The 14,758-nt window shown below is 34.2% G+C and overlaps 1 protein-coding gene across 1 annotated transcript; it reads left to right on the forward strand.

The window, feature by feature from the left end:
* On the forward strand, window positions 1,574–2,194 carry LOC107642096. Its single transcript, XM_016345413.2, has one exon. It carries the CDS (start codon window positions 1,574–1,576, stop codon window positions 2,192–2,194), a length of 621 nt encoding a protein of 206 aa, XP_016200899.1.

The following is a 14,758-nucleotide window of genomic DNA, read 5'->3' on the forward strand; positions in this document are numbered from 1 at the left end:
ATTCAAGTCGCCCTCAAGTTTTATGTTTTAAGTCGTTGTCCAACTCTTAGTATAAATAGGTGTATTAAATCTCACATTGTTTATAATTAAAGTATAATAATCCTTATAAATGTGAGATAATTCTTATTTTTTAAACTAATTTTTCGGATAAGTTATAGATCCACTTAATTTTTCATACTTAACCTATATGTTTAAGGTAGTAATATAAAATTATTATAAACACATTGTTAAGCAATATTGGAATCTAGCCTTTGAATTCAAGGCACTGTAAGGTTCTTGAGAATGAGGTACTATTCCCGTATTTCTCTAGCAATAATGATATGATGGTTCGGTTGTTACCTCCAGCTAGCTGCTGATGATATCATGATTAGAAAGTAAACACAGCAATCAAAGAAAGACACAATGCAAAAATGATCGACAAAATGAATAAAGGTTATACTTATATTGAGGGATTGAAAAGTAGGTGTGTTCAAATCCAAACCGATCTAAATTAAATCGTTTATTTAATCTGGTTTAAATTGAAAATCGATTAAAACCGTACTAATTCAGATTTGATTGGATTCTATTTTTTATAAACCGTTGGATTGGATCTGATTTTGGATCTACTTTTCATAACCGATTCAATCTAATCCAAACCGCACAATGTGCTATAATATTATTATTTTATTATTATATTTACAATTATACTTATAACATGTTCAATTTGTTATATATTTTTCTATTATTCATGTATTATTATTATTTAATAAATATTTTATGTTCAAAATGTTATTTATTTATTTATTTATTTTAACTAACCTATAATTTTATTTCTATTGTTATGTTATCGTTAGTTTTTTTAAGATATTGTTAAAACTTGTTATGTCATTATTGATTATTTAAAATTTAATGTTGAAACTTGTTATATGTATTTAATTTTTTTATTTAAAGAATCGTAAATCCAAACTGATCCAAACCGCTTGTAATCGGATCGGATCGGATCGAATCGAATTTTTAAAAAAATTTCATCCAATCCAAACCGCACCGCACATAAATTAAGCGTTTAGATCGGATGACTTTTTTTCTTAAAATCGAACCAAACCGCACTGCAAACACCCCTATTGAAAAGTGCTATGTGCATACAAAAATTCAACCATCAAATTAATTATCATATATTTAATTTGTGTATAAATATATGTATTATTTAAGTTATTTTTAATGTATATTTTATATTTCAACATGTATTTCATATTGATAACTAATTTGGTGGCTAATTTTTTGTATACATCTCATATAGTTGACATGAATTATTGATTAAAGTGTTCATCATAAATACAAGGCAGCCAAGAAGAAAATGACAAGCATGATTATTTAATTTATATCATCACAATGTATGGTTTAGGTATTAATTGAATCGCAGAAATTGGGTTAGGTTCCACAACAGCAACACTTAATATAACTTTGAGGAGCAAGTATATACATGTTTAATTAAAGGCATTAACATTATTGTAGCAGTAATTTGATCCCATCATCATGATAATAAGTAACTAGCTAGCTAGTCTCATATCTCAAATTTTGCAATACCCAAAAAATAATGTTGCCACCAAGGTACATATTCTTCATTGCAGTGTCTCTAGCAACAATAGCAGTGATCTTATTAGCATTGCTCTCACCAGTTTCCCACACCACCAACAATCCAACAAAACCATGGCTTGATCTTTCAATGTACATCCAACAACAACATCAACATGTTGCTAGTACTGAAGATCAAGCATCTTCTTTAGGAGGAGCATTCATGTACCACGGTTTTCTCACTGAGGGACCAGAGAACACATCAAGGGTAGTTGGAAAAGCACAGGGATTCATCATAATCCCTACAAGTAATAACGTTGAACAGTTCCAGCAATATTATTATTATGATTCATCTGCATTCAATGTCATGTATTTAACCTTTGACACTCCAGAACATTCTGGAAGCTTAAGTGTTCAGGCTAAAGAAGAAGTATCACCCCAGAAAAGTAATAATAAGGGTAGAAGAAGAGAAGAGTTAAGAGTTGTTGGAGGGACAGGTTCTTTTGCATTTGCTCGTGGTATTGCGGTAATTTCTCAAACAGGTGGTGGGCAATCTAGTCATGAAAATGGTGTTACTGCGTCCTATCATGTTAAACTTCAGCTTCAATTTCCAAAGCATAGTTCCAACAAGTTTTTACCATGAATCACTATGCAATTTAATCACTATGTAGTTGAGGTGGGGAAGGCATTTTTCTGTTTTCTTTACCTGTGCTAAGTTCTAGAAAGTCAAATGTTATAAAATAGAATTTGGGAGTCTTATGATCTTACCCTGAAGTTAAAACTTTAGGTTACTTTAAATATTAATATTTAAATTAAGATAAATGCTATGTGATTAACCACTAATTAGTTATTAAAAAGGATTTGCTTAAAAAATACTTATAGAGAAAGACTAAATATGTTTTATGTAGATATTAATACATTTTTACTCTTTTTCTATTTTATCCAATTTTTTAAATTCGTCATCAAAATCAAACTCTCAAACTTGTATTCATAAACCCAATATATCATTGGAATTTGAAAATGATCAACTGACTCATCCAGAAAGTAAAGAAACTAACGAAACAAACAAATATTAAATTGTCTTTCATCATCACCATCAGGTTACATATGTTAAAATTAGTTGGATTCAATTGGTGATCATGTATTATATTTAACTGAAAAGTATAACTCTTAGAATGGTTTATTCAATAGTTTTTCCAGTTGAAAAATGAAAATGATCAGTTCGACAAAAAAATCGAATAGTTATATATAGAGAAAATGATTTTTCAATATTTTTTAACGTATAAATTATGTTGCTATTATTTTTATAAAATAAGTTGTTGTATCATAAGTTGCTTGAAATAGTTTTTTATTATGTGATGCGATTTTTATTTAAGTTATGGATGAAAAGTAAATAAAAAATTAGTACATTTAAAAGATAATGAAAATTTTAAATTTATGACCGAAAAAAAAGAAAAAAGAATGGTAGAAAGATTAATTTGATTCGTGACTTTTAATTTTAGAAGCTAAATTGAGATGTTTAGCAAAATTCACAGCTATTAAGTCATTTACAATAATTACATGATAGTAGAACGTTAAAAGATTATGTTCAACATGTGGATAAATCATATTATGACATATGATATTTTTATCCATGTTCTTTGTATCACTTGTCGGTGACAGCCACATTATCACTTTATTATATGTGATCATATTATATTTTGATATGTGACACTAAATTCAATATCAACACGTACATCGTTAATGAAAAGAGTAATGTTAAGACCATATTTAGTAGAAAACTCATTTCAATTTTTATTTATAGTCCATTTGTCATAAAAAAATAATTGTACATATTAATTTTTGTGTCATAAATAATAAATAAGAATTTAAATGATCTCTCTTTTTCATTAGGAGGAACTAACTTTAATCTCTGTTGTGATCATTTTATTGGTTGCTGCAAGTTTTTCTTTAGAGGGACTTTTAGCCTTGATCCACGTGAAGAGTCTCTCTTCTCTCTTCGCTCCAACAGCAATTGGGTCCCTGTATATTAAAAGAGGAACTCTATTTTCTAGCATTGAAACAGCTGCTCTTAATGAATTAATTTTTTTGGATCAACGTCAGTTAATTTTTTAAAAATAATTTTATTTATCTTAAATTCTAATTTTTAATATAAATTATAAATTTTTAATCTTAAATCCTAAATTATAAATTTAAATCTTAAAGTTGATTAATATTTTTTAATCAAAAATAAATTCTTTATACTTTTTTAATCAAAAAATATTAGAGAGACTAATGTAAGTTATGAGACCATTAAAAATTTAAGAATTAAATTAAAATTTGAACAAAAATTTCAGAGAGTATTTAAATTTTTTTTGGGGCAATTTACGTTATTAAATTGTTTCATCCTCAATATTACGCAAATACATTGTTTCTAAATCTAATACGCAAATACATTGATTCACAATTCTATATAAATCGCTACTGGCAGTAGCGGTTTACAGGTGTGCATAAACCGCTACAACCAGCCGCGGTTTACGTGTATGCGTGTGTGAGGGTAAACCTGTTGAGTTAAGAAATTAACTAAATTAATTAGTGATGACAAACATTATTTTTGGACAAAATAAATAATTAGAGTTAAGTGTTAATAAGTATATATTGCTAATTATTTATTTTGTGTTGCAGGCCAAATTCATTTTTAAGCAGCCCAAATGGTATAATAAAATTTAGCAAGGCTGATGAGTAAATAAATCAAGCTCAGCCCAAAAGAAACAAAGCCAAAAAATCTGATGGGCCAACCGGGTTGCTTTATGAAAATACAATCCAAACCCGATCCAAGCCCGAAATTGATTTCAATTTCCTCCATCTTACTCCAACCAAAGCAACGTTCCTCTCCTTTCTAATCAAGTCACATCAAGACTTCAGAGAAAGTAAGAAAGAGAAAGAGAAGAAAAGCTTCCTCCATAAGCCAGTAACCAAAGAAGCAAGAAAGAGAAAAACGAAGCTTGAAGCACAGAAGCTAAAGCAGAAAATCTAATCCAAATCAAGCTTAGGTTAAAGATAATCCATCTCATCTTGCATGCATAAGATCTTCATCCCTTCTTCCCAACTCTCTGCACCATCCGAAAATGGCATTCAAGGGAAAGTTGATCTCTGTTCTTCACTGCTACAAATCCACGGTCACAAGAGATTCTTGGGGACCAAGTTGCATCTCTATGGTTTAGATTTGGTTGACCATTGGAAGACAATCTCGGTTACTCCTACATGGCTTTCGGTCAAGTTGGGGAAGTCAGAGGAAAAGTTTCTTCTCTGAGGATTAAGGTGAAAAAGTGAATCTGTGAGTTGGTGAAGCTCAAGGCTCAAGGTGTTGACCTTGGAGGAAGAACCAAGCCACATGCAAGGAGATAAAAGAAGCTTGCTGTTCATTCAGAAAAGCGAGGAGAGAAAACCAGTGAATAGAGGTTTTGTTCTGAGAGAGTTCTTTGAAGAAGTTCAACTAACTGGACAGTGTAACCTAATCAAAGGTGCATTCCGCCAGTATGAAGAACTGAATCAGAGGCTTGCTAATCTGGTTTTTCGCATAGCAAAGAGGTTGTTGATGAAGTCAATCTCCTTCATGTTTTACAGATTGTAATTTACTTTTCAATGTTTATTTTTCTGTAATTTCTTGAGAGAAAAGGCATATTGTGAGAAAGCTCAAGTAAAAGCCATGAGTGGAAAAAGGCTGAGTGAAACACTTGAGAGAAAAGCCTAGAGTTATTTTCAGATTTCTTTAGGTGTGTTTATGTCTTGTATCTTGTACCTGTGAGGTATCCCTTTCTTAGTTGGGTTAGCACTAAGAGTGAATAGTTAGGTATTAGCATAGCCAATGTCAAGTTAGGTTAGAACTTGAGTGTGAAAGGATTGGGTCAATCATGTGTTATTGGTGTATGTAATACTGTTAACTATAGTGAAATTCTTCCATAGTTGTGGAGGAGACTGGATGTAGGTTGCATAGCACAAGGCAACCGAACCAGGATACATGCTGGTGTTAGCTTTTCTCTTCTCTGCTGTGTTCTGTTTTCTGATATTCATGAGACAAAAATAAATTGTCTCATAAATTTCCGCTGCTAAGTTAAAACAGGATCAGAATTGCAAATCTGTTTTAAAAGGGTAACAACAACAATTAAAAGGAAGGCATAGATTCAACCCCCCCTTCTCTAAGCCTACCACAACCTTCAATTGGTATCAGAGCTAAGGTCTCAAGAATCAAGCTTAACCGCTTGGAGCAAAGATCCAATGGCGAACAATCTGGGCACAACCACAATTGCCTACACCCTCACTGAAGGCCAGTCAAATAACCGGCCACCTTTCTTTAACGGAAAGAACTATTCCTACTGGAAAGAAAGGATAAGGATCTTCATCCAATCCATTGACTACAACTTATGGAAGATCGTTGTAAATGGTCCCAAGATCCCAACAAAAATAAGTGCTGATGGAGTGGTGACTCCAAAAGAAGAAGCTGAATGGAATGAAGATGACAAGAAGAAGATAGAACTGAATGCCAAAGCAATCAACCTTCTTCACTGTGCTATCAGCTTTGAAGAGTACCGGAAGGTGTCTAGATGCAAGACAGCCAAAGAAATCTGGGAAAAACTCCAGGTTACACACGAAGGCACTAAAAAAGTCAAAGAAACGAGGATTGATATGCTGCGAAAAGAGTATGAGATGTTTAGCATGAAGGATGGAGAAAGCATTGATGAAGCATTTGAGAGATTCTCAATCATAATCAACAACCTTGATGCTATGGGTACAAACTATGCATAACAAACCTTGGTGAGAAAACTCCTTAGAAGCCTCACAAAAGAGTGGGAAAACACTGCCACTGTCCTAACCGAGAGTAACAACATAAGTCCCATAACCTATGATGAGCTGAGAGGAAAACTCCTTGCCTATGAAGCCACACACACAAACATAGACTCAAAGAAAAAGGGAATAGCCCTCAAGTCACAAATAGAACCAAAAGAGAGTGAGTCTAGTGATGGTATTTCAGATGACGAGCTTTTATTTTTTGCTAGGAGATTTAGAAGGATATTGAAAAGCAAGGGCAAATACAAGGGCTCAAGTTCAAAGGAGCAAAAAATAGACTTGAGCAAGGTGACGTGTCATCATTGCAAGGAGGCTGGGCACTTCAAGTCAAACTGTCCAAAGCTCAAAAAGGAGGACAAAGGCAAGAAAGAAAGGAAGAGAGTACTCATGGCAGCTTGGGAAGATCTTGAGAATGACTCAAATGAAGAAGAAGAATATGAAGGAGATGACAAAGACTGCTTCATGGCTGAAAACAACAATCTTGATAAGGTAAACTATTATGATTTGACCATTGAGGATTTGCATGTTATTATTGATGATCTCACTTTAAACACATCAAAACTGCTTGATAAATACAATGAGTGCAGATCTAAAAGAAATGTGTTAAGAGCTGAAAATAATTTTTTAAAAGAAAAAGTGAAGGAAACTGAATGTGCTTTAGACATCATTGAAGAAAACAAATTTCTAAAATCTGAACTTGAAAAATTAAAAGGAAAGCACATTGTGGATCCTTCTCATGAGTTAATTGCTGAAAATAAAAGATTAAATGATATGATTAAAAGGAGGAATGGTGACTTAGCAAAATTTGCTCAAGGTTCTAGCAACTTGGACAAATTACTTGCAAGTCAAAGACCATTGTTTGAAAAATCTGGTTTAGGCTACATAGCCAAGGAAGATGTTGTTTCTAATATTTCCTCTATAAAGTTTGTAGCTTCTTCATCAAATACCAAAACCATACCAAACAAATCTGGTATTGAAAATGCTCCAACACTTGAAGAAAAATTTGATGAAGTATACACAAGTGAAACTGACCCTTCACCAAAAACTGAACCGAGTTCAAACCGGCCAAGTTTGGGTTATGTTTCGAAAAATGAGGCTGTTTTCAAGAAACCACCATTTTACAACAAAACCTCATATTCGAAAGGTAAAAATGTTCAAAAAAATTCTGGTGAAAATGCTTTTGCAAAGAGGAATAACTTTAATAAAAATCAGTTTGTTAAAAGAAATGCATCTCCTCCAAGAACCAGAAAATTTCAAAGCTTTAATCATTTCAAGCAATATAACTCATATCAGTTTCAGAAACACACACCAGAAAATCATTGTGTTAATTGCAAGAAATTTGGTCACTCATATGCACAATGCTTCATTGAAAAGAGAGTTGTAGGAAACAAAGTCTACAATGTTGTTTATGATTTCAATGCACTTGGGCAACCAAGATTGATTAACTTCAAAGGATCCAAATTAATTTGGATACCTAAGGCTACTTGAAACTCATCATGCAGATTTGCCTAGCATCCAAGAACAAAAAGGACATGTGGTACATGGATAGTGGATGTTCAAGGCACATCACTGGAAGGTCAACCTACTTCATCAAACTAAATAAGTATGATGGAGGTTTTGTGACCTTTGGAGATGATGGTAAAGGTAAAATCATTGCTGTTGGAAAAGTAGGTAATGAGCAATCTACTTTCATTGATGATGTGCTTTTGGTTTGTGGTTTAAAGCACAATCTTTTGAGTATAAGTCAGCTGTGTGATTTAGGATATTTAGTTGTTTTCAAAAAGCTTGAATGCTGTGTTGTTAATGAAAAAACAAATGAAGTGATGTTTGTTGCCAAGCGTTTCAATAATATGTATGGACTTACTCTTGATGAACTAAAGAATCAAAATGTAGCTTGTCTTCACTCTAAAGAATCTGAAAAGTGGTTATGGCACAAGAGATTGGGCCATGTAAGTATGTTTCAAATAAACAAACTTATAAAGAAAGAATTAGTAAGAGGTCTTCCTTTGATAAAGTTTGACAAAGACATCACTTGTGATGCTTGCCAAATGGGAAAACAAACAAAAAGTTCTTTTAAACCAAAGGAAGACATCTCCACTAAAAGACCACTTGAGTTGCTACACATTGATTTATTTGGTCCAACAAGAACTCAAAGTCTAGGTGGTAAACATTATGGTTTAGTGATTGTGGATGACTACACTAGGTTTGGTTGGGTTTTATTTCTTGCACACAAAAATGAAGCCTTTTCGGCCTTTGAACCTTTTTGCAAGAAAATTCAAAATGAAAAGGATTTGAAAATCTCTTCTATAAGGAGTGATCATGGAACTGAATTTGAAAATAATTTTTTTGAATCCTTTTGTGAGGAATTTGGAATATCTCACAACTTCTCTTGTCCAAGAACACCACAACAAAATGGTGTTGTGGAAAGAAGAAATAGAAGCATACAAGAGATGACAAGAGCTATGCTTTGTGAGAGTAATGTTCCAAAATTCATTTGGGCTGAAGCGGTAAACACAGCTTGCCACATTTTAAATAGAACAATCATAAGAAAATTTTTGAAGAAAATCCCTTATGAACTTTGGAAAGGCTACCCACCAAACTTAGATTACTTGCACATCTTTGGATGCAAATGTTTTGTTTTAAATAACAAAGAAAATTTGGGAAAATTTGATCCAAAGGCTTATGAGTGTTTGTTTGTAGGATACTCCACAACTAGTAAAGCATATAGGATTTATCATCAAGATGCTAGAATTATTGAAGAGTCCATACATGTTACATTCTGTGATACTAACTTGGTGCAAAGCATTTTGGAAGATGTTGATGCAGGAAATCAAGCTCAAAAGGAGGATGAAACTGCTCAGAATCATGGAAAAGAAAATTCTGGACAAGCTGAACCAGAAACAGCAAATGCTGAAAATTCAAGAGACAATTTCATTTTGTCTCATGAATCTGAAGGAAATTCTGCAGACAGCAGCACACAGAATCCTTTGGTGACTGAATCTGCCTCCAAGTCCACCAGACCTCGTGAATGGATATTCTTGAAGAATTATCCAGAGGAATTTGTCATTGGGGACGTCTCTCATGGAGTGCAAACAAGGTCTTCCACTAGAAAGGCAAATGAAGGATCAAACATTAGCCATAAGACTTCTCTTAGCTTATGCTGCTTTTTGTGGTTTTAAATTATATCAAATGGATGTGAAATGTGCATTTTTGAATGGTGTGATAGATAGAGAAGTTTATGTAGAGCAGCCTCCTGGTTTTGAAAATAAAGAGCATTCTAATCATGTTTTTAAATTGTCTAAAGCTCTCTATGGTTTGAGACAAGCTCCTAGAGCTTGGTATGAGAGACTTAGCTCTTTTCTTTTGAAAAATGGTTTTCAAAGAGGCACCACTGATACAACTCTATTTATCAAGAATTCTAATGATTCTTTTATCCTAGTCCAAATATATGTTGATGACATTGTTTTTGGATCAGCCAATGAATCCCTTTGTTCTGAATTTGGAAAACTCATGACAAGTGAATTTGACATGAGTATGATGGGTGAAATTAATTTTTTCCTTGGGTTGCAAATTAAACAAACTGAAAATGGTATTTTCATTCATCAAGAAAAGTATGCCAAGGAATTAGTAAAGAAATTTGGCCTTGAAAATGCCAAACCCATGGGAACTCCCATGCACCCAAATTCTAAATTAGATAAGGGAGAAAATGAGAAAGATGTTGATGAGACTAGGTATAGAGGAATGATTGGTTCTCTTATGTACTTAACTTCCTCTAGACCCGATATTGTGCAAAGTGTTGGATTGTGTTCTAGGTTCCAATCCAAACCAAAAGAGTCACATCTTTCGGCTGTTAAAAGGATCATTAGATATGTTCATGGCACATCCAATTTTGGTCTTTGGTATCCTAAGATTGATGATTTTTCTGCAGTTGGTTATTGTGATGCAGATTTTGCTGGTGATAGAGTTGATAGAAGGAGCACTTCTGGTTTATGTTGCTTCCTTGGGAAGTCCTTAAATGTATGGTCAAGTAAGAAGCAACCAATGGTGGCCCTTTCCACTGCAGAGGCTGAGTATATAGCTGCTTCTTCTTGTTGTTCTCAGCTTTTATGGTTAAAAATGCAGCTTGCTGATTACAAATTAAATGCTGAAAATATTCTCCTGCTGTGTGATAATATGAGTGCCATTAATATTTCTAAAAATCCAGTTTTGCACTCTAGGACTAAACATATTGAAGTGAAATTTCACTCAATAAGAGAGCATGTCCAAAAAGGGGATATTAGTATTCAATTTGTCAAATCAGAGGAGCAATTAGCAGATATTTTTACAAAACCATTAGCTGAGGATAGATTCTGCATGCTTAGGACTTGTCTAGGAATTTTGAGTTATGATTCATTGTTTGAAAAATGCTGATGTATTTGCTGGAGCTTTTTGTCTCATAAACAGGCATGAGACAATTCTGAGCAGGTGATGAACGTTTCCACCAAGTCAACGTGTTCTGGGCTTATTTCAAATGAATCTCAATCTGGGCTAACCTCAATATTTAGATCAAGAGTGGTCCAAATGTGTTTCATTAATTTCATATCACCTCAAGGCCCAAATATGAATGTTACAATCTTGTTTATTAATTTTTGATGACTTGTGTGTGTTTCATGAAAGGTTTTCAATAAATGTTTTGTGGCCCAAAAGGTTTTCAAGAGGATTTAATTTTGGCCCAAAAAGGTGTTTCAGGTTAATTTTGTTGTTTTTCTCAAATTTTAAAATTAACTTCCCTTTTATTTTTAAAATAATCAAATAAAATCTTTCTTGAATGAAGTCATGTCTTTTCAAGTCTTTTCAAATGGTGATGCAGTTGCATGGTTTTGGAAATCCACTTTTTGGGTACGGTTACCAACACTCCCTCTCTTCCCTTCATAACTTCTCCACACACTCTTCGGTTTCTTCCCACTCACTTTACTGCATCTCTTCCCTCAAAAGATTGAAACTAACCAAATGAGGAAGAAAACCATTGCAAAAAGGGCTCCTCATGAAAAGGTTTTCAAGCTACCCACAAAGCCTTCCACTCGCTCTCAAGACCGCACCTTTACCCCTTCTCCTTCTCCTCCTACCTCTCCTCATCGCTGTGACCCCATGGCTCGGACCAAAAACACTCCAAGGTTTCCTGTCTCTGTCAAGCCGACGCCACCACCAAAGGCCACACCTTCCAAGCCTGGCTCCTCAAAACCAAGTTCAGCAAAGCCTGGCTCCTCCAAAGGCAAACATCAGGCGACTGAGGAACCCATACCCGAACCAACACAACCAAAATTCAGGTCGGTTCCAATGTGCTCTCAACGAGGTAACACTCGAGTCCCTCTCCAAAATGTTAAAGAACCAGACATTGGATCTTTTGATCACAAAGCTCACTTTTTGACTTCTCATTCGAACTATAACCCTTATAGATTCAAGTCTGCCATGAACAATGATTTTTATGAGAAGGTTATCCAGTATCGTACCCTATGTCCCTCTTTTCTCGCTGATTTGCCATCTTTGAAAAGAAAAGGTTTTCCTTTTGTTGATAACTTGATTTTTCTGGACTGGAATCACCTTTTTGACATCAAAAAACCTGTTTATCCCTTGTTGCAAACATACAATGATGAAGACATTGCCACTGATGTTGAAGAGGAAGCTGCTTCAGAAGGAAATGGTTCTGATGCCTAGGATTTGTCTCATAAAATCTGCTGATGCTGCTCATTTTTTGTCTCATAAACTCTGTTTTATTTTGCTACTGTTTGGTATACTTTTGTTGTCTTGGATAACTGTAATAACTTTGAACGCTGATGCACTTTTGGTTATTTAGTTATTTTGGCTGTGCACTAACCTTTCTTGCAGGGTTTATAGTGCTGTTTTTGTTGATCTTGCTTGTTATCCGCCCTTGATGACAAAAGGGGGAGTAATAGCTATTAAAAGTTGATTCAGTTTAATTGATTCAGTTGAATGATGCTGCTGATTTTTCTGATTAGTCAGTTGATTGATGCTGATAATTCTTTTCTTAACTTTGTTTCTGATTAGAACTGAAATTTGTTTTTGCAAATTGTTTTTGTTTTACAATATGCTTTGGCTGTTGTCATGATAAGAAATACTGGGCTGAATATGTGTTGCTGGTTATATAGAATTCCTTAGTCAAGTTACATCTTGAATAGCTCCTTTTAAGCTTAATGTAAACAGGAACAAAAAGGAAAGAGCATAGATTCAGGGGGAGCTACTGTTGAAAAGGAAAGGGGGAGCTACTGTTAAAAAGGAAAGGGGGAGCAACACATTAGCAAACAACATCATTCAAAGGGAGTCTCTAAAACCTTACTCAAACTCATTTCCTTTTGATTGTTGCTTAAATCATGTTTGTTATCAAGGGGGAGATTGTTGAGTTAAGAAATTAACTAAATTAATTAGTGATGACAAACATTATTTTTGGGCAAAATAAATAATTAGAGTTAAGTGTTAATAAGTATATGTTACTAATTATTTATTTTGTGTTGCAGGCCAAATTCATTTTTAAGCAGCCCAAATGGTATAATAAAATTTAGCAAGGCTGATGGGTAAATAAATCAAGCTCAGCCCAAAAGAAACAAAGCCAAAAAATCTGATGGGCCAACCGGGTTGCTTTATGGAAATACAATCCAAACCCGATCCAAGCCCGAAATTGATTTCAATTTCCTCCATCTTACTCCAACCAAAGCACCGTTCCTCTCCTCTCTAATCAAGTCACATCAAGACTTCAGAGAAAGTAAGAAAGAGAAAGAGAAGAAAAGCTTCCTCCATAAGCCAGTAACCAAAGAAGCAAGAAAGAGAAAAACGAAGCTTGAAGCACAGAAGCTAAAGCAGAAAATCTAATCCAAATCAAGCTTAGGTTAAAGGTAATCCATCTCATCTTGCATGCATCAGATCTTCATCCCTTCTTCCCAACTCTCTGCACTATCCGAAAATGGCATTCAAGGGAAAGTTGATCTCTGTTCTTCACTGCTACAAATCCACGGTCACAAGAGATTCTTGGGGACCAAGTTGCATCTCTATGGTTTAGATTTGGTTGACCATTGGAAGACAATCTCGGTTACTCCTACATGGCTTTCGGTCAAGTTGGGGAAGTCAGAGGAAAAGTTTCTTCTCTGAGGATTAAGGTGAAAAAGTGAATCTGTGAGTTAGTGAAGCTCAAGGCTCAAGGTGTTGACCTTGGAGGAAGAACCAAGCCACATGCAAGGAGATAAAAGAAGCTTGCTGTTCATTCAAAAAAGCGAGGAGAGAAAACCAGTGAATAGAGGTTTTGTTCTGAGAGAGTTCTTTGAAGAAGTTCAACTAACTGGACAGTGTAACCTAATCAAAGGTGCATTCTGCCAGTATGAAGAACTGAATCAGAGGCTTGCTAATCTGGTTTTTCGCATAGCAAAGAGGCTGTTGATGAAGTCAATCTCCTTCATGTTTTACAGATTGTAATTTACTTTTCAATGTTTATCTTTCTATAATTTCTTGAGAGAAAAGGCATATTGTGAGAAAGCTCAAGTAAAAGCCATGAGTGGAAAAAGGCTGAGTGAAACACTTGAGAGAAAAGCCTAGAGTTATTTTCAGATTTCTTTAGGTGTGTTTATGTCTTGTATCTTGTACCTGTGAGGTATCCCTTTCTTAGTTGGGTTAGCACTAAGAGTGAATAGTTAGGTATTAGCATAGCCAATGTCAAGTTAGGTTAGAACTTGAGTGTGAAAGGATTGGGTCAATCCTGTGTTATTGGTGTATGTAATACTGTTAACTATAGTGAAATTCTTCCATAGTTGTGGAGGAGACTGGATGTAGGTTGCATAGACAAGGCAACCGAACCAGGATACATGCTGGTGTTAGCTTTTCTCTTCTCTGCTGTGTTCTGTTTTATGATATTCATGAGACAAAAATAAATTGTCTCATAAATTTCCGCTGCTAAGTTAAAACAGGATCAGAATTGCAAATCTGTTTTAAAAGGGTAACAACAACAATTAAAAGGAAGACATAGATTCAACCCCCCATTCTCTAAGCCTACCACAACCTTCAAAACCGCTGCTGCCAGCAGCGGTTTACGTGTGTGCGTGTGTGAGTGTAAACCGCTATAGGCTATAGCGGTTTACGTGTAGTGTGCTGCCTATATAGTCAAATTATACAAAATTAAATAAAAATTAACTAAGTTCCATACAAAACTAAGTTCCATACAAAAGAATATGTATTAATAAAAATAATTAAAAATTTTATATGAATAATGAGTACTAAAAATTCCGTTACAAAAATATAACAATATGCATTAGAGAATATTAAAAAAAAATTCTAAAAAAACATATTACTATGAACAAACAAAATAAATGAAAAATTGATTAAAAAAATCAAAACTTAT

The sequence above is a fragment of the Arachis ipaensis genome, chromosome B05 (genome assembly GCF_000816755.2).
Source record: "Arachis ipaensis cultivar K30076 chromosome B05, Araip1.1, whole genome shotgun sequence".
NCBI classification, from domain to species: domain Eukaryota; kingdom Viridiplantae; phylum Streptophyta; class Magnoliopsida; order Fabales; family Fabaceae; genus Arachis; species Arachis ipaensis.

What these genes read in the sequence shown, in the direction of transcription:
- LOC107642096 (XM_016345413.2), top strand. Translation starts at nt 1,574, where the DNA reads ATGTTGCCACCAAGGTACATATTCTTCATTGCAGTGTCTCTAGCAACA.